General features: G+C 33.7%; 2 protein-coding genes across 3 annotated transcripts; both read right to left on the reverse strand.

The window, feature by feature from the left end:
• Window positions 1–12483: 12483 nt before the first annotated feature.
• Window positions 12484–15138, reverse strand: LOC128158457 (pancreas transcription factor 1 subunit alpha-like). Its single transcript, XM_052821313.1, has 2 exons — window positions 14223–15138; window positions 12484–12558 (listed from the first exon to the last, which is right to left on the reverse strand). Exon 1 carries the CDS (start codon window positions 15066–15068, stop codon window positions 14226–14228), a length of 843 nt encoding a protein of 280 aa, XP_052677273.1. The 5' UTR covers window positions 15069–15138; the 3' UTR covers window positions 12484–12558; window positions 14223–14225.
• Window positions 15139–18287: 3149 nt separating this feature from the next.
• LOC128158445 (uncharacterized) lies at window positions 18288–21396 on the reverse strand. Of its 2 annotated transcripts, none has more exons than XM_052821298.1 (2): window positions 21189–21396; window positions 18288–20220 (listed from the first exon to the last, which is right to left on the reverse strand). In XM_052821298.1, the coding sequence occupies exon 2, from the start codon at window positions 20218–20220 to the stop codon at window positions 18499–18501; it is 1722 nt and encodes a 573-aa protein (XP_052677258.1). In that variant the 5' UTR covers window positions 21189–21396; the 3' UTR covers window positions 18288–18498. The 2 variants fall into 2 exon arrangements, with proteins under 2 accessions (XP_052677258.1, XP_052677257.1); XM_052821297.1 differs by lacking the exon at window positions 21189–21396 and adding an exon at window positions 20518–20766.
• Window positions 21397–26433: the final 5037 nt, after the last annotated feature.

The following is a 26433-nucleotide window of genomic DNA, read 5'->3' on the forward strand; positions in this document are numbered from 1 at the left end:
AAATGAGAGAATACGAGACTTGTGTAATTTACTTCCTGGTTGTATGTTTAAATCTCCTGACCTCCTACCCTGAATAAACAATCAAACGTTATGCATGGAGGAACCCAATGTCTTTGTGATATGGGTGTTGTAATATCGGAATTTGTTTAGTGTATAGGTTATGCAAGTTTTTTTTGTTTTTAATTAATGTAGAACTACAGTGCATATAGAATGAATGCACAGATCAACAAAAATCTCCAAGAAGGGGTTTTGGGCTATTTTTGGTACATATATCTCAGAGAGTCGAAAGCAAATTGTAAGGGCGGGTGGAGGGGGAGGGGTGCTAGACTTATCAAAACTCTTGACAAGCAAAAAATTATGGTTATGGTTATGTATCATTTTGATTAAAAAGTGAGGGGTGACCCCCCCCCCCCCCCCCCCCGGTTCTGACGTCTAAATATATCTTACGTTCATGTAAAAATAACTACATTGTACATGCATACTATAATTGTTTTAGATAGACTTCAAATCTATGAGGAATATTTACACCTCATTAACTTATTTTTTCTCTTTAAATTCCTTCTTTGATAGTGATGATTCAATCAATCAAATTCTACGAATGATCACTAAAAAAAATGTAAACAGTACCCATTTTTGTTCCTGGCATGCGTCTCAAGCTAAGAATGACGTTTAATTAAAAAACAATAATTCAAATTGGAACACCTGTAGGATGGACTTTCACGTTACTTTATAGAATTTGAATCACAAAAAATCATACTAATTTCTTCTTGATACAAGTTCGATGAAAACTTGTCTAAACACGTGATTCATACATGTATGTGCAGTTAATCAACTTTGCAATTAAAATTGTCATAGTAATTTCTAAAACTTGTTTGTAAGTTCAAATGTTGAATTGTTACAAAACATGTTTTTATATATTATAAATGAATACGGGAGTAACGGTAAAACGTTGTATATAGGTCATATACGCCTCCATGCGCGGATCTAAAGAGGGGGGGGGGGGCATGGTGCGGACCGCCCTCCGGAAAAATCAAATTTCTTTAATTTACGTAGTAAAATTACAGAAAATAGGTCTTGGAAAAAAAATTCTCGATTCACGCATATGCCTGTATTCTAAACCTCACTGAAATATAAAAAAATATATACCCCCCCCCCAAAAAAAAAGGAAGTGGGGGGAAGGACAGCTCCTTCTAATTCAATTTTCTATATGTTGAATTATTAAACAATGTGCAGTGTACGCTGTAAAAAGAGAAAGAAGAGGGCAGCGTCTCCCCTTTACAGTCCCCTGTCTTCCCCTGATGCAACGTGTCTAAAGAATTCGGTTCATTTGTAAAATTTTCTATCTGAGGAAGGTGTGTATGTGTAGCAAAATCATTCCATGTATTTTAGCGCCATTTTGTGATAATCGATGAATAATGTAGTCCTGTAGGAGGGGAGGGGTGGGTTTGGCCTTTGAGCATTGATTAACAAAAATAAAACACGTTGATATCAATGTATAGATGAAGATCCTTATTTTCCAAAAACAAAACATGCAATAATATTTTTTGGGCAAATAATCAATGACAAAATATGCTCACACAGATTTTATTCATTTAGATTTTTTTAATGAAAACGAATCTATTATGGCTTTTGTTGTTTCATATTCTTTCTTTTTTTTTCTTTTTTTTTTGGAGACCAATGCAGTTTAAAAAGAAGAATAAAACCACAACTAACATCTGCGTCTCGCTGTCATAATCATCTCATTTTCTTTTTACCTTTATACATTTGTATAGAAATACAGTTTATGACACAGTATATATAATCGATAATTAACAAATAAATAAATAAATAGCTATTCTGTTACAGATTCTATAAGAAAAATTTCAACCCGCCCCCGATTTTAAAATTAATTATGATCCTCTCCTTGAAGGTGCTTTTTTCATAAATGTCCGTATCAAATATAATTAAGTATTCTCGACGATTAATAATAGAGCGTGGATAATTAAGTCATATTTTTTAAAAAGATCTCCAGCATGTTTCACAACAACTAAATTAGATGAATAATAGTTACTGTACTAAATTGTGAATAAACATAACGATGCATAATATTTTCTTTTCGTAAAGAAGACTTTCCATTATTTAAGAAAAATCGTATTTTCATGCATGCAGTTTAAAAACTGCAAAGGTATATATTAACTTAGGAAAAAATCATAGACGGACGTTAAATTCCATTACACTTTAGTGTGCCTTAGTAACATGGATTTTGCAATGATGAAATAAATATACATGTAAAAACGTTTTCATAAAGAGTCTGTTAATTTTAAGAATCAAAGATGTTTGGCATCTGTAAATGGCTAATGTTGATATAATGAAAATAAAATTAAAAAAGGCAATTCGCAATCTATATTCTGAAGTAACGAGGAATAAATAGACCTCCAGAACTTGACTCCAGCACAAGGGGCCGCTCTCAACGCTGTTTCATCTTTGTATCCTGCATATAGAATTATAGAACGTAGCAATTTCAATTTCAACATTGTTTAGCAAAATGTTCTGCCCCAGCTCTTTTTAAAATCATTGTTTGTTTCATAAAGAAAATCAGTAACAACTGTAAACTTAATATCTTTAAGGGGTATCCTGTAATCAATGCAATTATACTTATAGCAGTCACTTGTAACACATTTACAAAATTCGATTTAAAGCTACACGTCATCTAGTCGGGAGGTTGGAATAGTCCAAGTTATGTGGGTGAACACCTCGAAACGGAAGAAAAATGAGGAAAAAGGTACAACATCAATCCACAGGGGCATGGTATCCGCTCTACACTCTATGACATATATATAAATAATACACAAGGGAAGAATCGAAAGTAGGACACGATTTGTAAACAATGTCAAAAAACAACTTACTTGACAAAAGTTATGCAAATCCTCCCACACAATGTTGCAAATGTTATAAAAAAAAACGTTCACAATGAAATATTCCTAATAAACTCGGTAAAAAGCGTTTTTATCCCATTAAAACCGCTGTCTGCTGCAGATATTCAATCTCTTCGCCCAAGAAAAGATAACTCTGTACTTTCTCTCTCTATGTGTTCAGTAATGATAGTAGAAACTGTAAAACGTCTTATGTAACTCACAATAACATTCGTTCCGATATATTTGGCTTTGCTTTCATGACCTCCTTTGTCACAGGTCATTCTCCTCCCTTTTCATAGTACCTTTAGCGGATGTGATCCCTGGGCAGAAAACTCGCCAAACGCCACCCCCCCCCCCCCTTCCCATCGTTGGACCCCCGCTGGTTGTTTTGTTTTTTAAATAATAAAACTTTGACTGGTACAAATCACTATTTTATCCGTTCATGAATATCAATTTGATATTTATGATTGTTATACTTTCATGTTAAATACTGAAATCTGATTGGTTAAGACGCAGTTAATAATATTTACTATTACCCTCAGCGTTAGCAACGCATTTGGCAACGGGTAACATTATATAAATAGTGCCTGTTTGGAAGGGTAACAGTTGAAATTGACACCCCGAGAAAACCATTGTCAACCGACGCGAAGCGGAGGTTGACAATGGTTTTCGAGGGGTGTCAATTTCAACTGTTATCCTCCCAAACAGGCACTATTTATTTTGTTATACTGAATGTCTTTTTTAAAATTTTTAAGAAAATTTTACTGCTTTTATATAGGAATAACGTGAATTCTACAGCGAACCGTACGCGCATAATTTTCGCGCATGTAACATTTTTTAATGTTACCCGTTGCCAAGTGCGTTGCTAACGCTGAGGGTAATAGTAAATATTATTAACTGCGTCTTAACCAATCAGATTTCAGTATTTAACATGAAAGTATAACAATAAAAAATGTTACATGCGCGAAAATTATGCGCGTACGGTTCGCTGTAGAATTCACGTTATTCCTATATAAAAGCAGAAAAATTTTCTTAAAATTTTTTAAAAAGACATTCAGTATAACAAAATAAATAGTGCCTGTTTGGGAGGATAACAGTTGAAATTGACACCCCTCGAAAACCATTGTCAACCTCCGCTTCGCGTCGGTTGACAATGGTTTTCTCGGGGTGTCAATTTCAACTGTTACCCTCCCAAACAGGCACTATTTATTTAAGAATGCCCAACAGCAATAAATGTTTAGTCATTTAAGCTTCTGTAATGTAATTGAAGATTGTTCACTGCCTCCACGCTCCAGAGTCTGCACAGATGTATTTATCACCCAGACTCTGCATCTTAGTAAGATTGGAGAGGATATATGATGACAGTGGTTTGTGAAAATTAAGGGACTACAGATCTCAGAGGGCAATCCCTGCAAAGTTACAATTTATTAATGATACAGCTTGCACAGTTGCTGTATATTACGTTATAAAGAGTACGCCGCTTCACGCTCTTCTCCTCACATACATTCATAAAATAAGTGTACATATATACATGTACTTATTGTACACCCGCATATGGTATGATCTGGAAACTAGATAGATAGATAGATAGATAGATGGATGGATGGATGGATGGATGGATGGATGGATAGATAGATAGATAGATAGATAGATAGATAGATAGATAGATAGATAGATAGATAGATAGATAGATAGATAGATGGATGGATGGATGGATGGATGGATGGATGGATGGATGGATGGATGGATGGATGGATGGATGGATAGATAGATAGATAGATAGATAGATAGATAGATAGATACACGTAGCTTTCTTTAAAGTTATGCCACCTTCTTACATAAATTCCGTCAACCTTATCCCCCTCCCCCGAAAAATTTATTTCATTAAACAAACAAACAAAACAACAACACCAATAAAAAAAGACCAGGATATTTTTTCAGAGTATGCGGAAAGACCAGAAGCAATGAAGAACCACACTGATGTATGTATATATATTTTAATTATTTCAATTTTTGACCGAAAAGCCCGTTTGAGACGACTTTGAAGCGGAAAATATTTTCCGTCGAAGCACAAACCAAAAAAATTGTTCATTGTTCAAAATGGCTTAATTGGGTCTATCATACGGAAACATCCGAGCAAAAAGCGACATCCACCGGGTAAAGTTTCCGCAAAATAACCCAGTTCATCAGGAATTCTCATTGTGTGTATAAATTTAAAAGGTAAGCTTGAATTTGAATTTTACGCTTATCTCATAAGGCATTCGGAACACTTCGGGCCCTTCCCAGACAACGTGTTTTTCTGTGAAAGACCCGGTGTATTGCAGATGTCTCGAATGGAGCTAAGAATAGACGATAACTCTTCCTTTAGTATGCGATAAAAGAGAAACCAGGGCTCTGAAGCCTGATGGGATGATAGTTTATTAACATGTGTTTATTGGTTGGGATAATTAATAGATGCGCAGGTAATAAATCTTTATTTAAGAACAACGGTTAGTGTAATTCTATTATTCGAAAAAGGAAGATTAGAATGATAAAATGTCTATAAATTATTTGTAAACATACCGGTATTAACCGTTTTGCGTAATAGTCTAACACATTTCAGATAGTGGCTATAATTAAATAAAAGAACAGGTGGGGAGGGTGGAGGGTCAGAGGGACCCCAGTGGCGGTGTTGTTCTGGTTCAAAATAATGAAAATTAGGCAAATTCGATGTTTCTAAGAGAACGTAATCAAATACATAACTGTACATTCTGTTAAATTGATGAACGCAAACATTTTCCTCTTGTGTTACACAAGACGTAAAAATTATTTCTGATGTCACGAATATCAATTATGTACCATACAATCATGTACACTCTTGTGAACTTGTGAAGGTTGCGAGGCACCACTTCTGATGAGAGAATGAGATGTATATAATAATGTATCCCGCGTCCTCTTAAGATAAAATTCACTCCGGGTAATATCATTTTATCCCCAGATTCAAATAGTTTGATGAATGCGACGGAAACTTCAAATGTTGCCGATAAGTATTGGATAAAATTTATATCATGTAAAAAGGGAGCAAACCGTTAAACCGGTAGCGGAGGTGATCTATATTAAAAGTGTTTTTCTGTGTATATACCTACATGTGCTACAACGTTATTTATCAGTTTATGTGACAAACGTTGCTACTCAGTGTATGCATGTGATTTAGTTGACGTTTTAAATGTTGGCAAACCTATTTTCAAAAACAGCTACAATGAACTCGGTGACATATGAACATTTACCACATACTGGTATTTGATTGAAATACATTCTTCTCAGTGTACAGTGACGGTCTTCGACATGAACTGGATGAGTGAAATGACAGTTTTTAATTAAAATTGTGTAATAGGGAGCGAAGCAAGCTCCAACAACAACGCTTGGGTGAAGAGAAAATTCGGACTAAAGCTACCCGAAAATTCTGTCGTCAGATTCGTACCCATAATTCTGTGTAAATTGCAAATGGCTACCAATGTCATAATCTTACGAGAATAGGTAAAATATGTTAAAGAATGCCATGCAATTAAAAGATGAATAAAACATTCTTCAAATTCTTTAAAAAATGGTTTGCAACTATTTGTTTCACATTATTTTCTTGGTAAATTGTTCGGAGCATTCAACGTGACGTCACAATGTCTAAGCACGAAACCTTTAGCGTAATGAATGAATAGATAGGCGGATCCAACTGTGCACGTTTCTGATGAATCTGATAGTTAACTGTTATCGTTGTTAATTGTTTTGCCCTGCAGATCGCCACACTGTAAAACATAACTGTTTTTACATGTACTATGTATTCAGGAGCGTAATTTTTTTAAATTTTCATTTCACGTTGATGCATCCATTTGGTAAACCACGCTTTGATTTTTAGCTATACGTAGTACGAGCTTAGTGGCACGCAGCACTTGACATGATTTTTTTATACTTGATTGAGAGGCGTATAATTTTATAAATATTCCTCTTTCCCAAAAATATTACCCAACAAGATAGTGCAATGGGTTAGAGCGTTATATAACTACGGGTCTGCAAGTCGTAAGTTCGAATACCTCTGGGGCTTTTATAGTCTTTACCTTTCCAAAAAATTTTAAAACATATTTTTTGGTCAAATATTGTAAAATCTGAAAATTTTAAACCGTTGAGAGTATTTTGATCATGATGTACTTTTATCCACGTTAATATCGACATACCACATTAAATCCATATTTAAGAGGGTGTACCTGTTTGAAATTATTCAACAATCAGTTCTATTCGAATTAGTGATTTTCATTCATGTACTGGCGATCAGTTTTCCTTTTCCTTGCAAACATTATCAATTCATCGTTTTAAAGTAGTCCGAGTATCGCACTGCGTCATAATACGGATTTTACAATATTGGTTCGACTTTTACAAAGCGTTTTAGATACCCGGTATTGATTTTGCTCTACATCGCTGTTGTAAACAATGGCAATAATAAGCAATTAGAACGGTAATACATGTATTCTATGAGAGATAGAAATGATTAATGTTGAGAAACTCGATTCTGTTAAAGTAAAATGAAAAACGAAGTGTCTGATTAACCAGGATCTCAGGTATGCTTATATCTTCTTTGTTTAGATGCCCCCCCCCCCGAAATTTTTCTTTTTCTTTTACCAAAACCGGTTTAAATTTATAGACAGAAGCTATTTCGAATTTATTCAATCGTCAATTAATTAATGTTAAAATGATATCGAACATTGGTGACAGATCTAGGCAGAAAACTGTAGCAAAATGTGATTTTTATGGATTTTTTCGTCAGGGTCTACTTGGTTTAGAGCTTATAGCGTGAAAAGTAATCCGTCAACATATAATTTATTTTACCAAATCTTTTTTCTAAGATGTCGATCTATAGAATAAACACCATGAATTTAAGTTTGAGTCCATAAAATAGTAAAAAAATTACCAAACGCAATACTAGCATTGCATTTTTTGTATTCTATTTTGATACATCAGGTCCATAAAGCGTACTTACTTACAAAAATTTGCGCAAAATTATTGATGAGATATGGCTTAAATAAATATTTATGCTCTATTTTGTATGTTCAGTTCTAATTTTCCCAAAATTGGTAATTATTTTTAGGAAAAACGGACGTCTGGCAAATTTCGTAATTGTCAATAATTTTCGCAAGGGGGTACACCCGTCTGAGAGGTGATAACAAACAAACTAGCATGTAAACATGCATATTTTCTTTTGTATATGTATTGCTAAAATGTATATCTATCATTTAAAGCTAAGCTTTTAATGATTGAGCCCATTTAGTGCCGAGTATAGGACTACCTTAAATTGATAAAATTTTAACATTTATTGAAGCATGCATAGGTACATGTATTGAACTTTTAAATATCTGGGAGGTTTTTCATGAGAAATTACTATAGTGAAAGTTAGTTACATGTAGCCTGTGCATTGTTTAGACAGTTATTAATATTCCTCTTTTGATTGGTCTACATGTTTATTTCATTACTGTGTTTATGAGAGAGAGAGAGAGAGAGAGAGAGAGAGAGAGAGAGAGAGAGAGAGAGAGAGAGATGATACATGTATCTGGGGTTTTATTTCATTTACAAACTTTATTTCATATTTCTGTTTTGGTAGATTGTGTGTAGTCTGAGGGAGTAGTTCATAGAGAGAAACCTGTGTGCAATAAACAGTCTGGATGAGGCTAAAGAAGGAAAACTCCGCTTGCCCTTAAAACGCTGAGATGAACTACTTTCTGCTGGATATTTACTTTTCCCTGTTTGTACAAATCATACTGACACAAGCGTCAAATGGGCCGCAAAACATAAAATTGTTGCATGAATAATCATTGGTTGTTTACATAAAAAACACACCACAAAGAAGAAAATAACGAGTTGGTTGTACTAATTTTTATGGTAAATTTTAATATTTTCATCAACACGTTTTGAAGTTTAACATTTTACTATTATATCGCGTTCGTTACTGTAAGCATCTCTAACAGTACTTTTATGATCCTTGCCATTGTATGAAGTAACGGAGAACACATTGGTTTGTACAGTATTCTAATACAAAGTTTAACTCATATTTATTCTCTTGGAGATTATGTATTTCAAACCATTTTGATTTTTTTGTTGTTGCGTTGTATTGAATCAAAACTTAATGAATTAGTTTGTATGATTTCAAGGGACCACATAATGAAATAGAAATGTATTATTTTAAAGCTACATATGTAAAATCATGCTCATCCGGTAGAAACTGCACAATTTTAAATGTAAAAAGTCTGCCGGATAATTTTTTTTCTAAATGGAATTATACTCTTATCTTCCAATCGCAACTTCTCGGGCCTTTCCGACAGTCTCGGAAAAACACCTCGAATGTCCATGACAACCCCCCTTTTATAGAACTTGATATAAATACAACACATTTCATGATCTGTTGAGATGTGAGCTATACTTCATTAGGAAGCGACTCCATTTTGTATAAAATTCTAACATCCGGTGATGTTAATTTTCCGAGCCTGTCGGAAAGGCCCGAGAAGTTGCGATTGCTTATCTTCATATCGGTTCAGGAAAATAGTCGTGATTATTTATTTGCATGAGGTTCTCAATAGAATTAAAAATAAATAAGACTAGCTCAAATTTTCAGGTCAATTCAAATTAATTTCAGGGTTTTTTTTTTGCATTAATAAATTATGGATGTCATGTCATGATATTTTTCTACCAGATTTCACATGAAAATATAATAAATACACCCACAAAGTCATTTTATTTGACGCAGCACATAGAAATTCAAATATATCATTTATATAAAATTGCATGTCATTTAGGTCTCTAGTATGTCCCGTATACCGATCAAGTTTGTTTGAAGATGGGTGAATAAGGCGTGTAAAATGCCCATATGAGGAATGATTAGATACTGCAAAATTAAAATATCATTAACGCTCATACTTTTATTGAAAAATTATTAAAAACAATTTATATTTAAAGTAACATCGCCATACAACTTTACAAGCTCATATTTCATGTCTTATTTAATAAACTATATACATGTACTTGTATGCTTACGAATTAATTAGCATTGAAAATATATGTTCTCATATTAAACGTGACGGTATCGCACATAATTACCTTAAAAAGTGCTATTAATCACGTGTATAACTGAATACCGTCACGTGCAAAATACATGCGTTCAAATAATAGTGATATGTTCATCTTTGATAACACACAAAAACAAATTTGTGTTTGATACTGATGAGTGCAAACGTGTATATTGGTAAGGTGATGGCGTTGTTCTTAAATTTTCAAGCTTATTTTTTTTCTTCAAAATTTGATATCTAGTCTCGGTAATTGGCAATATAACCCCCCCCCCCCCCCACCCCACCCCCACAGATTTACGTGCAAATATCATCATCATTTACGATAAGTCAATCCATAATTCGAACTAATTATGAGGATGGATAGCTATTTCATATATTTTCGATCTGCATAATTATACAAGTATATGTACGCGTGCATATTAGCATGCTTTTTTATAGTTAGATGCAGACTTGGGGTAATGCTAAATGTAATGGTAATGCATTGCAATGCATTACATGTTTTCAAAGTAATGCTAGTAATGTGTAATGCCACAAAATTAGCATTACAAGTAATGGTAATGTAATTCATTACATTCCAAAATTTAGTGTAATGCTGGCATTACATGGCATTACTTTGCATTACTATGCTTATTTATGCATGTTAACTTTAAAAAATGTGATGAATAAATGGATAGTTGAAATTGAATTTTATTAAATTTATTTTTAAAGAAGAAAGAAATAATTATTGAGATAAAAAAATTTTGAATTGTTAATATAACTAAATATAACAGCACAATTTCATAACATTTTCAAGAGTGTTGTTATTAAGAGTTTTAATCATTGAAACAATTTACTCTAATTAGTCTGCACTTCAATAAGAAATGTGTCAACAACACACTTTGCCCCCCAGGATAATCTAAGTATCAAAACAATCTATTGTTATAAGAAGTGCTAAACACCCCAATCCCCATCCTTTCACTATGTCCCAATAGAATAGGAGACAGACATGCACCTTTAAAAGCAAAATGAATGCACTGTCCATCCATGATGAAAATCAATATCACTTCCAGTTTTATAACCCATTTGAAAATATTTTTACTTACTTATTCTCTCTTTCTCTCACTCACTCTCTCTCTCTCTCTCTCTCTCTCTCTCTCTCTCTCTCTCTCTCTCTCTCGTATATTAAGTACATTAGTTTGGACTGATAGAAAATATAAGATTCATGTATTTTTTCTATTATTGCACTTAATATATCCTAAGATAAAGATCGTCAAACAGTACTTTTCAGTCCAAGCTTCGACTGCTCCTGTAAAACATTTATCTAGTATAGCTGGGAAGATTTTCAAACTAACAGGATGCAGTTAAAGATGAACCCCTTAAAACTTTGATCATAAAGTGCAACAGCAGTCTTTTGTCTTAAAGTGTCCTCAGAAGAAAGAAATATGATTAAAATACCGTATCTTAAGATATATAACTGGGAAAAACCATCTGTTTATGAATTTATACAATTAAGTGTCCAAAATTATAAAGATTTGTGTAATCTGGGGAAATATCTCTATTTAGCTTTTGATAACCGCAACATTATTCCATAAATTGTTTTTTTGTTATGCATGTAATTCTGTGTCTCTATTTCGTATCCTACATTGTATCATGCCAAATGTCTATAAATATCATTTTACTTATGTAATATGTTGTTCATAATGCCACAAGATAATTATATATTGAGCAAATAAAGAATGACTCTTGTATACTCATTGAATTTGAACCTGATACTGAACATGAAACTGTAGATATGTTAAATAGTGTTTTGTATTTGAAACATTTACAAAAACTCTTTATTAGCTTTACTTTTTAAAACAAAGTAATGGTAATGGTAATGCATTACTTTACTCATGTAATAGTAATGTAATGCATTACTTCAAGAAAATAAAGTAATGGTAATGGTAATTTAATGCCCAAATTCATGAAGTAATGGTAATGTAATGCATTACTTCACAATGTAATTCGCCCCAAGCCTGGTAAGATGTATTCTATCAACCCATACGTTTCCTCCTGAAAATGAAAATTAATAAAGCAATGCATTGTCTGAGCCATCTTGACACATTTCGTTGATTGCTTGCACATGTGAAGGCAAATTTAAAGGAGGGGTCAGGGGGCGGGGTGGGGTCCTGATCCACCTTGGGAAATTGAATTTTTTAAATTTCACATTAGATAGTAAATTTACCGGAAAAAGTCCTTGGACCCCCCCCCCTCCCCCGGCAAACCCAATTATTCCTCAAACCCCCTTGCCCTGAAAACATTTTCTGTATCCGCGCATATAATAATCAGAGCTCAAATATCAATTTGATTCTATTTGACTATCACAGCATATGTAGATACATGTACATGTACATGTGTATATGCACGCATAATTTTACATGTATTTGTAGCTTTTGAGACAACTTCTTTGAACAAACAGAGAAGACAATTGATGGTTTGACATTTTTATATAAACCAATTCTATTTTAAAGTTAGAAAAAGAAAATATTCATATATTCAATCCTCATCGACTTTGATCCTATATAGCACTGTCACATATCTGCAAATGCGTACTTCATCGAATTCTAAAAATAAATAAACAAAAATGTTAAACAACACATAAAAACTTCAATGCAGTCATTGGGCTACCAGTGCTACAGAGGTTATTCAATTCCATGAAAATCTATAAAATCTATAAATTTGCCGAGGCTCTGACACGACGCTGATTCCTTCTTCATTTGATGTTGTGCTAATTGTTAATGAGTGTTAATTAGCGTTTGATATTCATCTCTAACCTCTACTAGCGGATGCTGGCACCCTGTCGTGTTACCGAATCATCGGTCGTTAGTCGCTTAGGTGCCATGTTTTTCTGATGATATCGCGGTATTGTGCGAGATCTCGCGCGTCCTATGAAACAATTAGAGGTTATTCTAATCGACGGAAATACCCCTTGAGAAATGCGGACTATTTCAATTAATACTGATAGGAAATATTTTAATATCAATCAAAATTCTCTTATTTATCGCAGTAGTTTCTTTTTATCACATTGATCGCGTTTGAATTAAATTTCGAGAAACAGGGGGGGGGGGGGGGTTGTTGTTGTTAATGTTTTGAATAATGAATGCTTCAATTGATAATGGAATATTTAATTAATCAATTTATTAAGAAATTTTTAACATTGTATAAAACTATTTCGAAAATGTGTAAACAAAATTATAAGATTGATTATTTATGGATAAGAATTGTATGCATATATGTACACTAGGATACTTTAGGATAACATTAACATTAGGATAACTTGACTTTACATGCATGTACAGTATATATTCCATTTATACTCATTCGTTTACTTTTAACTCACGCCATACAACTTCGTATTACACAACTATATTTTTTATTCTTGTTTGATTTTTAAGAAACGGAAGTAATAAGTTTTTAAAAAAACTTTTGACATAGATTATTCGGGTCAGAATTATTGAAGCAAAAATGATTCCGATTCATAATGCACACGTTAGACTTGGTTTAAAGTTTAATTGATCTTTTTGATCATTGACTGTGCAATATACATGCACATGTACAGGTTGGAAACAGCCATTCCGATGCATTTATTTTTAATTAATCCCTTCTGAGAATGCACAATTTTTAACCTGACGGATACATTATGTTAATTTATTTGCAGTTGTCATATGCAAACACAGAGTAAAGAAATGAGTGTGTTTCATGGACAAACAGATTTTACAGATTTATCTTTTTCTGATTGAAGGGGGCTTGAATTTGCTCTTAGAATATCATTTATTATAATAATAATATAATTCTATTTTAATCACATTTACGAGTTTAAGACTGCCAAGGAAAAGATTCGTAACATTTTAAGAATTTTAAAACTTTCTATCTTTTTTTATCCCATTTACCCCTAGATTAATTCGATGATTAAGTTATGCGTTCTATTGGTTTTTTTTTTCATTTACTCCTAGATTAATTCGAAGATAAAGTTATGTGTTCCAAATTGCGCGGGCGAGTATAGTGCCTATCGATAATTTAACTTTAATTAAATGTATAAGAAGCAAGTAACTAGGACATGTTTATTGCAGCTTTAAAATTTAATACAGTACATATTTCCAATCGGCCTTAACTATGAATTTAATTTTTGAAAAAAATTAAATGTTTGCAATCACATCTTAAATAACCTTACATTTAATGTATATAGTTATATTTATTCATGAACAAAATCCTACAAACTATTACATACCGATCATATTTGATCCCTGGCCCCGTCGTCCTCTGGTAGCGGACATACTCCATCAAATCCCTCCGTGACGTATCTACAGGAAGAACTCCGAGAGGCTCCGATCGGACAGGAGGTTCCATCTTCCTTGTTATGGAATAACGTACAACCGGCTATTACGACCTGCTTTACTTCCTCCTCCGGGGAAGATATTGTGTGTTCCGGGGCAGTTTTATTCAACCCCGGGGTCCGGAAAAATGACTGTCCATAAATAGGATTATTGACGGGTGTTTGGTAGGCAGAATGGCGAGGGACTCTGGGCGTCTGGAAACGAGGTTCGGGAACTTCCTGGAAACGGAGATCCGGGGAAAACATAAGCTGTCGCTTAGGAACTTGAGCTCCGTGAGCGGCATAAGCGGCGATGATCATGCTGCTGCTCATCGGAGAAAACGGTTCATGAGGAAGTCGCATACCGCCATGAGTAAAAGATGACTGTGATGACATAGCGACGAGTTGGCGTCTTTGATCGTCTTTTAACAGAATATCTTTTAGAGCTTTGATGTAGGCAATAGCGAGTCTTAGAGTCCGTATTTTGGACATTCGTCGATGATACAAATGGTATTGTTGGGGGATGCACTTTCGCAGATCCGCCAGGGCAGACGACATTTTCTTCATGCGGCGGCGTTCCATGTAGTTCGCAGAGCGTCGCCTCTCCTCGATTTCTTCATCCGTAAGTTTAAGTTTGTCAAACTTTTTGGTACCTTTTTCTTTTTTCTCGCTTTCTTCTTTATCGGCTGTTGTTAGATCAACAGGTGATTGGGCATCTTCGACCGTAAAAGCAGGTACATCCTTTTCCGTATTTTCTGTCATCTTATTTTTTTTCTATACTGATATAAAGAGATCGGTTACTACTGTTTAATTCGTGTCCTATTCAACAAGTGTATCTTCTAACGGGTCATCTCTCATCAAATAAAGATACTTCCCTTGATTTGAGGGGAGGGGGAATGATGCGGAGGGGGGTCATAAATCTATGCAGGGACTTGCCAGTAACCCCCGCTGTGGTTCAAGCTGGTCCGTGAAAATTGCCACTTCAACTTTGTAACGAGTTTCTAATCGTCATCAGATTGCGGTAAAGACACTCATTTATCTGTTTCATTCACACAATCACGCTAAATAAAGGGACCCTGCTTTTCCCTGTCTTTGAATCTTTTGGAGATGGAACCAACGGTTAAAGTAACAAATGGATTCTGTATTTCATTGACCAGTGTCAGAAAATCGCTCTCAAAGAAATCTCGCAAAGGCTTTGGTTTCTAAGTATTTTTGATTTTTTCCGGATTGAGGGTTTTTGGGTTAAATGTGATTGTTTTCAAAGGTTGCTATTTTCTTTTAATGGTAGAAACTATTTATCAAGCTTTTCAATGGTCGTACTATTCGGTTTATTTGCACGGTCCAAGAACAAAATAGAAACCTTACATTTAGTATTAGCACGAACGTTCAAACTCAAGTGAAAAAATCTAAGTATTAACATAAATTCTATACATAAAGTTTATATTATATTTATAAGTATATATACAGAAAAACGTTCTTTTAGTGTTCTTGGTATTCTTTTTGATGAAAATTTATATACGTTAATTTTTTAAAGATTTGTTTTACTTGCGAATGCAATAATTTCATATTTGTAGGAATTTTGCTCGAATGCAACAGACAATTTTTAAATTTCTGTCCCAGAAAATATTTAATTATGAAAACTAAATTGAAACACATTTATATCGCAATTATTTAAAGTTTTTCCAAGAGTTAGACATGTTCCAATAATAACAACATTTAAGCGATGTCTATAAAGAAGGTAACCAAGAACGAACTCATTTAAATCAAATGAATTATCATATTTAATGTTTATTTGTTTTTTATTTAAACGTTGTACACGACAAATAGAAATATTTTATTCTGTAAATCAAATATAATTTTGAAATATAAAGAAAAATGAGTTAAAAATTCGATTGGACTTGTTTAAATATGCAAAATTGAGGTTAGGAAACATTACTAAAGTAATTTCCTAAATCCCCCTCTGTCCGATATCAGATTTCTTTGACCAATTTTATGCAAAAATACAGGAGAACAAAAAATGATATGTATAAAACAAACGTAATTCCATAAAATTATACAAGTTTAGTCGACCTATTTGAACTACTGGGAGTATAACAATTCTCTATCAGGTATACCGACCGACACCGTAAATTCAGGTGAGATTATTTATAACAGGTAAACAAAAAAAAAAAATAGGTCAAAGCATACACCATTGTAAAAAAGAATTATAACTTGGATAATTATGTTAGAGACATGTACTTTTAGGGTGTATATTTTTTATGGGGCGGTTGTCTGATTTTATTTCACAATTTTACATAAATTTTGTGCAGGGATTTCAAGAAAATGAATTTCTTTCAAAGTTTCAGGGCTGAAAGATTCCAATGCCAAATTACATATATGTATAATTTTATCAGTTTAAAATGAAGTTTTGTCCACGAGACATCTAAAGAACGGCTAAAGATATGAATTGGAGACTTGTTGGAGATCATAGAGATTAGCGTAGGGGTCTTTTCGTAAATCGACAGTTCAATTCAAATGAATGCAAATTATTTAATTTGTTTTAAAATCAATTTACGCATTTACTAAATTTCGGCTTTATATTCCAGAAGGAAGATCGCCGTGCTATAATGGTTGCATGTAGATTATTGATCTTTTGCAGAGGCGTCCCGGGTTCATACCCCGAGTAACAAATTCATTTTCTCTGTTTATTGTGAAAAGATTACCGATTTTATCCTTAAAATGATAGAGTGGGTTATATCCGTTTTAACTTTGTAAAAAGAAAAATCACGATGATAGCTCCCTTTCTATGCCCCTGCCGTTAAATGGCAGGAGCATATAGTAATATACCGTTCCGTCCTTCCATCCTTCCGTCCTTCTGTCATTCCGTCATCATTATTTTCCAATCATAATCTCAGCAATCGTTGTACATATTCAACTTAAATTTGATTAATGAATGTATCAGATGAATATACAGGCTAAGGTCGAATTTGGTTCCGGTCCGATGATACATTTGTATTTTCAAAGAGTTATGCCTCTTGGACTTTGAAAAAAGTTTAATGGGAACTTGATAAATATATAGGCGGAGTTCGAATTGGTTTCAGCCCGATGATATTTGACAAAGATGTGCCTCCTGAACTTTAAAAATAAATGCAAAATTCTCAGTTTTCGCCCTCTAACGTTTGAAGGGATGCATATATAGCAGAACTTTCATATGCAGATTATTCACAAGAAAATTCAGATCAAGTTTGAATTTAGGTTTGGTCCGATGATTTTTGACAGAGTTATGCCAATTGGACTTAGGAAAAAATGGGAAATTCGTACTTTCCGCTCTTTCAATTTTGAAGTGCATGATGCATATTTCAAGTTTATATTTCATATAAGGTTAATTAATTAGAAAATACAGGTCAAGTTTGAACTTAGTTCCAGTCCGATGGTTTTGACAATGGTATGCCTCTTGAACTTAAAAAAGAGTAATTCGCAGGACTTATTCTTCAATCAAACAAATGTTATACTGAAGGTATTTGAAATTTTGGTCACCTATAGGGGCATTCATGGCGTAACGACACATCTAGTTTCTGTATAAATAAGTGTATTGAGTTCCTTAAAAATGGTTGTATCGAGTTGAAAAATTTTAACAAATGAAAGAAAACGAAAATTATCCCAGTACAACTCTTAATTTCTAACAATTTCCCATAAAATTTACACCAAAAGGGTTGTCAAACAGACATTATCTAAAGAATATCAGATATATATATATAAAAAATTTGGGTAATCATAATTATCAAGAATTTAAATTCTTAATAGCAAAAGGAAGGGCGTATTTATTGACACACGATTTAAATATTTGGTGGATTTATATTTTAAAATTCTGAATGTAACAAATGTATACTAAACAAATATATTTTTTTATGTGTAGGTAAGTTTTAAAAAGTTAATATATTTTATAAACCTATTGTACCAATTAAAATAACAATACCATATACTACTAATGAAAAGAGAAGAGTGTTAATACCTGTTTATTTAATAGTGAACTCTTCATCAATGAAATTATTCTAGATATATTTACAAATTAACATACACAGGTTAATATGAATGATGTGTACTCCAACGTACACTGTAGATACTGGTCACTGTACACTATCACTGTGTTGTTACATTGTCTTACAACATACACACAGTACATACATGTAATTATTGTATGGATATGCAATGTTCACTGTAGATACTTGTATACTGATACTTTGTTACCCCATTGTCCCACCCAGAGATTGTTCTCATCGTCTACACACACACTACAAAACATCCCTAACCATTGCTCTGAGGTAAGTAGAAAAGATAACAATTGACCGTCCTGATCCAGGAGATAAAATGTGTCAGTGTAATCATCACACACTAGGATGTGACCGAGTACATCAGTACATATTCCAAAAGGAGTAAACACTGACTCCCAACCTGAGTAGGAGAACCTGTGTTGTCCTGATTTATCCACCACCACTACAGCATGTTTGTCATAGTCTGATACACAGATATCACCATTGATGTTTTCTGTGATGTAGTGTGGGTAACTATACAGTTCATGTCCTTTGTTGTCTCTCTTTATGTTCTGTATTTCTGTCCCTGTCTTGTTATACCTGGTGACTTTAGCCTCTTCATCCTTTCTCATCCCCACCAGTATGTCCCCGTTGATGTGAGAGGAGTGTATACTCCATGGTCTCCAGTCTTCCGTTTCAATGAATTCAGTGATTGTATTATCCGGTGTTATCCTATTGATGACTTTGTTGTCTTTGTCTGTATAGATCAGATCCCCGTCCTGTGTGACTGTGTGGTAGCCGTCCAAATTACCACTGGTTTGTATAGTCTGTAGCTTATTCCCTTGTAGATCTGTTTGGAAAAGGTTATAATCACTGACCCAGATTCTGCCTGATTTACCCAGTGATATATGATATACATCACTAACACCTAATACTGTGAACTCCCTGACCATGGTGACAGAGGAAGACCGAGACAGTGTTTTTTTCACGTTAGATTTCTCTCTGTTGTGTTTTCTCTGTTTCCCTGTAGGTTTCAGCTGTGTAGAGGCAGTCTCCATGGGTTTTATTTTTCTTTTCTCTGGTTTATAGTTTGGAACAGTTATTATACCCAGTAGTTTTTCGACATCTTTCTCGCTGTATTGACCAGCAGTAAATACGGGATATACAGGTTTGGATGTCTCTGGTATGGGTCTTATGATCAAATTTTCAGATTTGAGGGCAAATGTTAATTGTTCTATGTTTGAAGGAGATAGGTAACCATAATATGTTTTGATTAAATCATTGAGATAGTTGATGTAATCATCTATTTCTTGGTTTTGACCGTTTAATGTTTTTAATAATGACTGTTTTATTTTGTTGACTTGTTTTATCTTTTCAGATGTGACTGTGTCTACCATCTTTTTCACAGCCTCAGTTTGAGCCTTCATGGATGTTCTTAAGCCTTCTGTTATCTTCTTTATTTCTGTTACATCTCTCCTAATTTCCCTTTTCAGATCTTGAGAAGTAGGCTCAAAATAGCTTCGAATTTTAGTAGTTTCTGCATGACAAGATGAACATTTTTCAGTAAAGACCATTTCTAGGTCGGTAAACAGATGGCCGCGGTGTTTTGTTGTGGTTCCGCATTTTGAGCAAAGAGGAATCTTGCATTCCTCACAGAGAAGATTTATGTCTTTTGTGGGGTGGATCTTGCATTTCTGCATAGGAAGCTGACGTTTGCGTTGCTTATAAGGTACTACTTCGTGGTCCTTGGTTTCTGGACTCTTCTGATGTTCATCTCTGCATTGTTCACACATTGGGTGGTGACATTCATTGCAGTAAAACTGGCAGTTCTTCTCACAGTCTTCAGTTCCACACACCAAATAATGCTGGGCGTCGGGTGGTATTTGGGACTCAGATAGTGCCATCTGAAATCAGAAAAGTGCAATTAACTGAAAGGAAGCTGCACACAACATGTATTTATTTTGCTTTCAAGAAACATTCAGAAGACAATCATTTCTACCTGCCCCTCCCCCTCCCCCCACACTCATACACACAAACGATATGCAAGCAAATGTTTAATCTCAGAACAGTATATGCACATTTTGACATCTACCAAGAACTTGTTCATTCCTTATCATTAGTATCTTTTCCATTTTGGCTAGACATATCTGGTGCTTAACTGAAACTTGATATTTTTCATTAAGCAATGTACATAATCATACTTGGATCCAGAATATTTTCCAGGAGATGGACTCCTTCATGGAATTGTGTTTTCCGGTTGGGAGGCTTGTTTGTGACCCATGTCATTTTTTTTTTTTTAGCTCCATGTCATTTTTTTTAGCTGTATGTTTACTACGGATTATTTCGTGATTTAGGGAATTTTATGGTTTTTATAGGTATGAATTTTTTTTTGGAGTTAATGGTATACTACCCCCCCCCCCCCTTTAGGATTAGGAATATCATGATTTTTGGAATTGGGCTTTTTTTTGCTTGTCAAGATTTCTGATGATTAGTGTAGCCCTCCTTCGACTTTCAATTAGGACCCCCCCCCCCCCTTGGAATTATTTTCTGGATCCGTGCATGTACAACAATTGGTTAACGTATTAATATAGTTTTTGTAACCCCCCCCCCCCAAAAAAAAAACCCCAAAAAACTAAAACAAACAAAAACAAAAAACACCCCAAAACTGGTTGCATTTACGAGACAATGGGAGCTCGATAAAATTCATGCCCCTATGTTTGAAAATAGCTACTACTTTCGGTTCAGTAATAAGAATCTATACACAACATTGTTGATCGACTTAATAATCTTGAGCTTTATCCAATATATATGTATATATGTCAACGTGTTTACACCATTACTTATCCATACATGTACACTTATTCTAACTTACCGTGTGTATCAATGTGACCTTTAAGTTATTTCAGTCATAATCGGATGGATGACGCCCTGATCATGAGATTGGAATCTTGTGTAATTTACTTCCTGGTTGTATGTTTAAACAACCAAGCGTTATGCATGGATATGCATTTGTTTAGTGTATAGGTTATGCAGGTTTAAAAAAATAAAAATTAATATAGAACTACAATGCACATAGAATGAATTCACGGATCAGCAAAAATTTCCAAGGAGGGGTAAGAGTTTGAGGCTAATTTTCGTACATATATCTCAGTGGAGTCGATGAGATAAAATGAGATAGGGGGGGGGGGGTAGACTTATCAAAAACAACATGTAAATATAACTACATTGCACCACAGGAGTTGGAGATTTTATCAATTTGTTGCAAATATATGAGAAACAGGCAAAATTCTACCAGTGAGCTTCGCGAGCGTAGCGAGCGAATTGACAGGATGGCAAAGAGTTTTTTAAATTTTCTTTATTTTGCTACCCAACCGACATTAAACACCAATGAGCAACTCTGTGGTGTTAATTCATCAATTCCTCGCATTTATTTCCCTTAAATTATCCCTCAAAATCATTTTAAATCCATATTTCTCCATGGCCACATCTCGATCTTAAACAGCGGCCATTGTCAATTTCGTGTGACGTCACACTCATTGTACTGATATTTGAATCATGAAATATTATGATACTGATTTCTTGTTGATGCAAGTTTGATGAAAACTTGTTGAAGATGCGGTTATTTCATGCATATAAATGTACATACGAATGAAGAACGTGTTATCTATCTATCTATCTATCTATCTATCTATCTATCTATCTATCTATCTATCTATCTATCTATCTATCTATCTATCTACACAGCCTCCAGGGGTGTCAGAGACCAAACCGCCCCCGGAAAATTCAAAATTTTTAAATTTTCATAGTGAAATTACCAAAAATATGACTGCCGTCATGAGAAAAGGGCCGTTGTCTTTTGACGCCACAATGCTCAGAAAACGACGTCAAAGTAGTGGCATTGTAAACGCTGTTTTTTACTTTCTGTTTCTGTTTTTTTTTTCTGCCTCTGTGTTGTGTTTTTGGAATAACTAGAGTCTGGCCTTGTTTTAATACCACGAGTAATATTTTCCCGTCAAATATTACATGTACATGTTGATTAAAGAAATAAACATTTAATGAATGAAATATACACATGTGACGTCAATATCTACACATTTCGAACGCGTAATATTGCACACAAGTTGATGCTGAGATATCATAAAGGTGCTGCTTTTTCATCCGCTATGAACCTTAAACACCACATTTTCCATTCTGGTGTGTGATGAAAATCTGCTCTAATTTATGAAATCACTTTTTTATGAATCAGCGTTAGAAACCAAAGGCCCGTCTCGCATACGCTTACTTATTGCGTAATATTGAATGCGAGACTGGCCGTGGAATATAAAGTATTTTGAGTAAAATTGCGAGGCTTTAGTTTGCATGAGCAATACATGTATGATTTATTAAAGTAAAAAAAAACCTACACTGCACACTCGTTGTTGATAAGAGAGGTCGAAGTCTGAGACATACCGAATCGATGCAGAGCAGTATTTTCCAAATCTTACAGTTTTCTGTGCAGTAATTACTATGAAACAAAACAAGTCAAATATTTCAAATCATATGTTTGGAAGTTCACCTCACTGGAGACGATTCTACCCTTTTAAAATTAGTCGGAAGGAACACGAGAGAAGCGGCTATGGCTCAATTATAGTGCTAGTGCCAACATACAAAATATATTCTGGCATATTCTATTACTAAAGAATTTGCGATCAAGTTTTGAATTTATTTAACGAATTAAACCGCGTTTAACTAACGGATTCGAAGAGTTTGAGAGATATTTTAATAGCGTAAAAATCTACTCTGATATATTGCATTTGATTTCATGGAAAAATCTGATTCTTAGTGAATTTCATGTAAAAGGCCTTTAATGAAACAAAATAAAAGGATATACTTGTACGAATGAAAAACTTGTTTATTATTTGAGCGCAACATAATTTGTTTTCTTGTGCAATTTAATAACCCTAATCCACATGCATGTTTTGTGTACTTTTTTGAGCTATTTTACGTAACAAAAAAAAAGTCATAACATGCCTGAAAACTCACCACATTTTCATGGATTTATTGCATTATATATAATTATATTCATCTCAATTCAGTTACATACATGATTCAAAATTCCTTAAACTAAACAGATTTGTAAATGCAGTCATTTTACTACTATGCTTTTAATATGAAGTTGATATAATTGCCGTTTTATAAATCAATTCATGTTTATCGATAAATATAAACACTACATGTGCGATATTTACAATTAATAACATGCATGGTTGTACAATTTAACTTCATAGATGATGGTTTCTCATCTTTTCTTTTTTAAATCATACAGGTAACAAATTTCGACGATACTGAAGTCAATGTTTATGTGTGTTTGTTACAATGTACAGCAATAAAAAAAATCTGAGAATCGCGATTTTTCTTAAAACTTCAGAATACTATATGCAACTTTATGCACTCTATATAGTCTATCATTTAATTTTTCATTTTTTTTTTGTTGAAATTGATAATCATTTGGCCGTTAAATTCAATGAGAGAGAGAGAGAGAGAGAGAGAGAGAGAGAGAGAGATTTCTTTCATCGTGTAACATCGATAATAAGAAAATTAAATTTAGTGAATACGTAAAAATGTTACTTCTCACTAAGTATAAGCTACATCTATCGGCACTGTACTACCAATTAGTGCTAAAGAATGGACATAATTAACGCAGAAATCTTACTGAAATTTACTTGCAATCTTGCATTTAAAAAAAAGTGAATAATGCTTGTATATAATTAATTATTTCAACGATTACAATATGTGGTTTATTATAAAAATCGCAATACAAAAATACAACGGTACGCCTGAACTTACAAAGCGATTAAATAGAAGTGTAGATTCACCAAGTGGGGTGGCTTTTGTATTTTGTTGGTCTCCTATTTGAAACACTTAATTGGGTGTATACGAGTACATGTATATTTAAACAATAAACATAAACAAAAGGTGGTGATCTTTACCGAAAAAATTAACGTAACCCGCGTTCTGTAATGTGGTTATCTTTATAGCCCGCTGGCATCACCAAAGAAAGCATTTAATTGTTGATATTTATATCTTTCCTTTAATAAATTAATGAATTGAATTGATCGTAAAAAGTACGTAAAAGTCACTAGATTATTGTTAATGTACACCAGTATGTTAGATGAAAGCTGTAGCCAAAGCGTCTTATACGGGAATTTGAGTTTGGCATTTTCATTATTAATTCGTGCAAACCGTGATTTTTCTTCGGTTGCTGAAGATTTTGACCGATCGATAAACTGTATGGTTAGAACTGGAGCGAGTAGATTTCAGTCCTGTCTGTTTCTATACAGCTGTGAATTACAATCAATTTTCGTAAGAGATAGAGGGATTCATACTTAGTGGATATAAATTAAATCTATAAAAATAAGATGCCATTTTTGTTTAAAAAAATTCTCTCAAATCAACTGTCTGCATGTTTGTAGTTGTAAATTTTCAGTGAGACAGTCAAAGCCGATTTTTTTCCCACGGGTAATTTTATAAGAGTTATGTGTTGATAAGATATAAAAGAGAAGAGAAATCACGAAAATAATTTAACACCATAACTTCCGAGGTTCAAAAATAGCTATTGATTTTAAACTTGCTTCAGAACTATTAAGATACTAGTACTTAAAAAGCAATATAAGTAAATGTGCGATAAAATTTCTGTGCAAAAGGTTTATCAAAAAGAATAAATATTTCTATTTTCGAAAATAAACACGTGTATATAATTTGACTATGCCCCCAAAATTGTGGACACATAGGCATCGAGTTTGACATCAGATCTTTATATATGTTTTTTACATGTTTGCTTATTTGCTTCTCGCCAGCTTAAATAATTTTGATGTATTTAAAGGTTGGGGAGAAGTTTGATATTTTTTTTCCTTTAAATATCCTTCATCTACTTTTCTTATGTTGGGAGGGGGGTTGCACGTGGATTCATCGGAAGTGTATCTGGATAAGCTGCATAACTTTAATTACATCTGGATATTCAAAATGTTTTGTTCTCTTATTTTAAAACTGTAAGAAATCTAGAATTGTAGAAAATTATTAATTAATTCTACTTCAAACAACTAAAGACGATAAAAGGAAGTATAAAAGAAAAAAAAATGCAAATCAAAATTGGACGTTGGTGACGTCGTGACGTTTTCGACGAGCTACGTCAAAGCCGTTTTAACATCTCTTACTAAAATTATCATAAAATGCTTAAAACAAAAAAGATCTAGAATATCTTTGTATAATTGTATTCAGAAAGAGTTGACCAATCGGAATTGACAAAAAACTGAGTTTGTGAAATTTTGACCTTAAGTGCCATTTTCTCATGACTTCCACGGAAAACTCGAATATCAATCGGACCCCCCCCCCCTTTTGAAAAAAATTCTACAATTGCGCATGTGCCTTTCTTTTTTTCTTTCTTTCTTTCTTTCTTTCTTTCTTTCTTTCTTTCTTTCTTTCTTTGAACCCATGCAGTAATAAATTCACAAGTAACATCTGCGTCTCGCTGTCATAATCATATCACTTTACTTTAATTTCGCAACAATTTTTAATGGAAAGGTTGCGATCGTTATAAAATGAAGGACAGCTTATGGCACATAGTATATAATCGATAATTAACAGATAAATAAATAGCTATTCTGTTACAGATACTATAATGACAATTTAAATCCGCCCCGAATTTAAAATTAATTAGGATCCTCTTCTCGAAGGTGCTTTTTGGGAGTTGATTTTAATCAACTCTCCTATGCAGTTACACAGACAAACCGAAAGTGAAACAGTGTTTGGACCTCAGCACAAATCATCGCTGCTGACAAGACTTAGTTCTTGAGAATAATTGATAAATTCGATGTAATGTATGCTAATTCTATGTATTTCTAAATACATTGAAAATAGTCAGATTTAAAATGGTGCGAACAATTTAAATATTTTTTGTAGTCGTATGTATTCCTACGCCAGAGTTCAATATAGTCTCGTTCAATTCGACGCTCGGCTGTCTCCGTAAATCCTTGTCGGAGATTTACGGTGTCAGCCGAGCGTTTGGTTGAACGAGACTAGAGTTCAATATTGCTTGGATCCATACAATTTTCGACAAATATTTCTATCACTGATACATA

The sequence above is a fragment of the Crassostrea angulata genome, chromosome 8 (assembly GCF_025612915.1).
Source record: "Crassostrea angulata isolate pt1a10 chromosome 8, ASM2561291v2, whole genome shotgun sequence".
Taxonomy (NCBI): Eukaryota; Metazoa; Mollusca; class Bivalvia; order Ostreida; family Ostreidae; genus Magallana; species Magallana angulata.

Coding starts and splice junctions, on each gene's coding strand:
- LOC128158457 (XM_052821313.1), bottom strand. CDS start 15,068: ATGACAGAAAATACGGAAAAGGATGTACCTGCTTTTACGGTCGAAGAT.
- LOC128158445 (XM_052821297.1), bottom strand. CDS start 20,556: ATGAAGGAGTCCATCTCCTGGAAAATATTCTGGATCCAA. Junction 20,221..20,517: donor GGAAAATATTCTGGATCCAA/GTATGATTATGT, acceptor TTCTGATTTCAG/ATGGCACTATCTGAGTCCCA.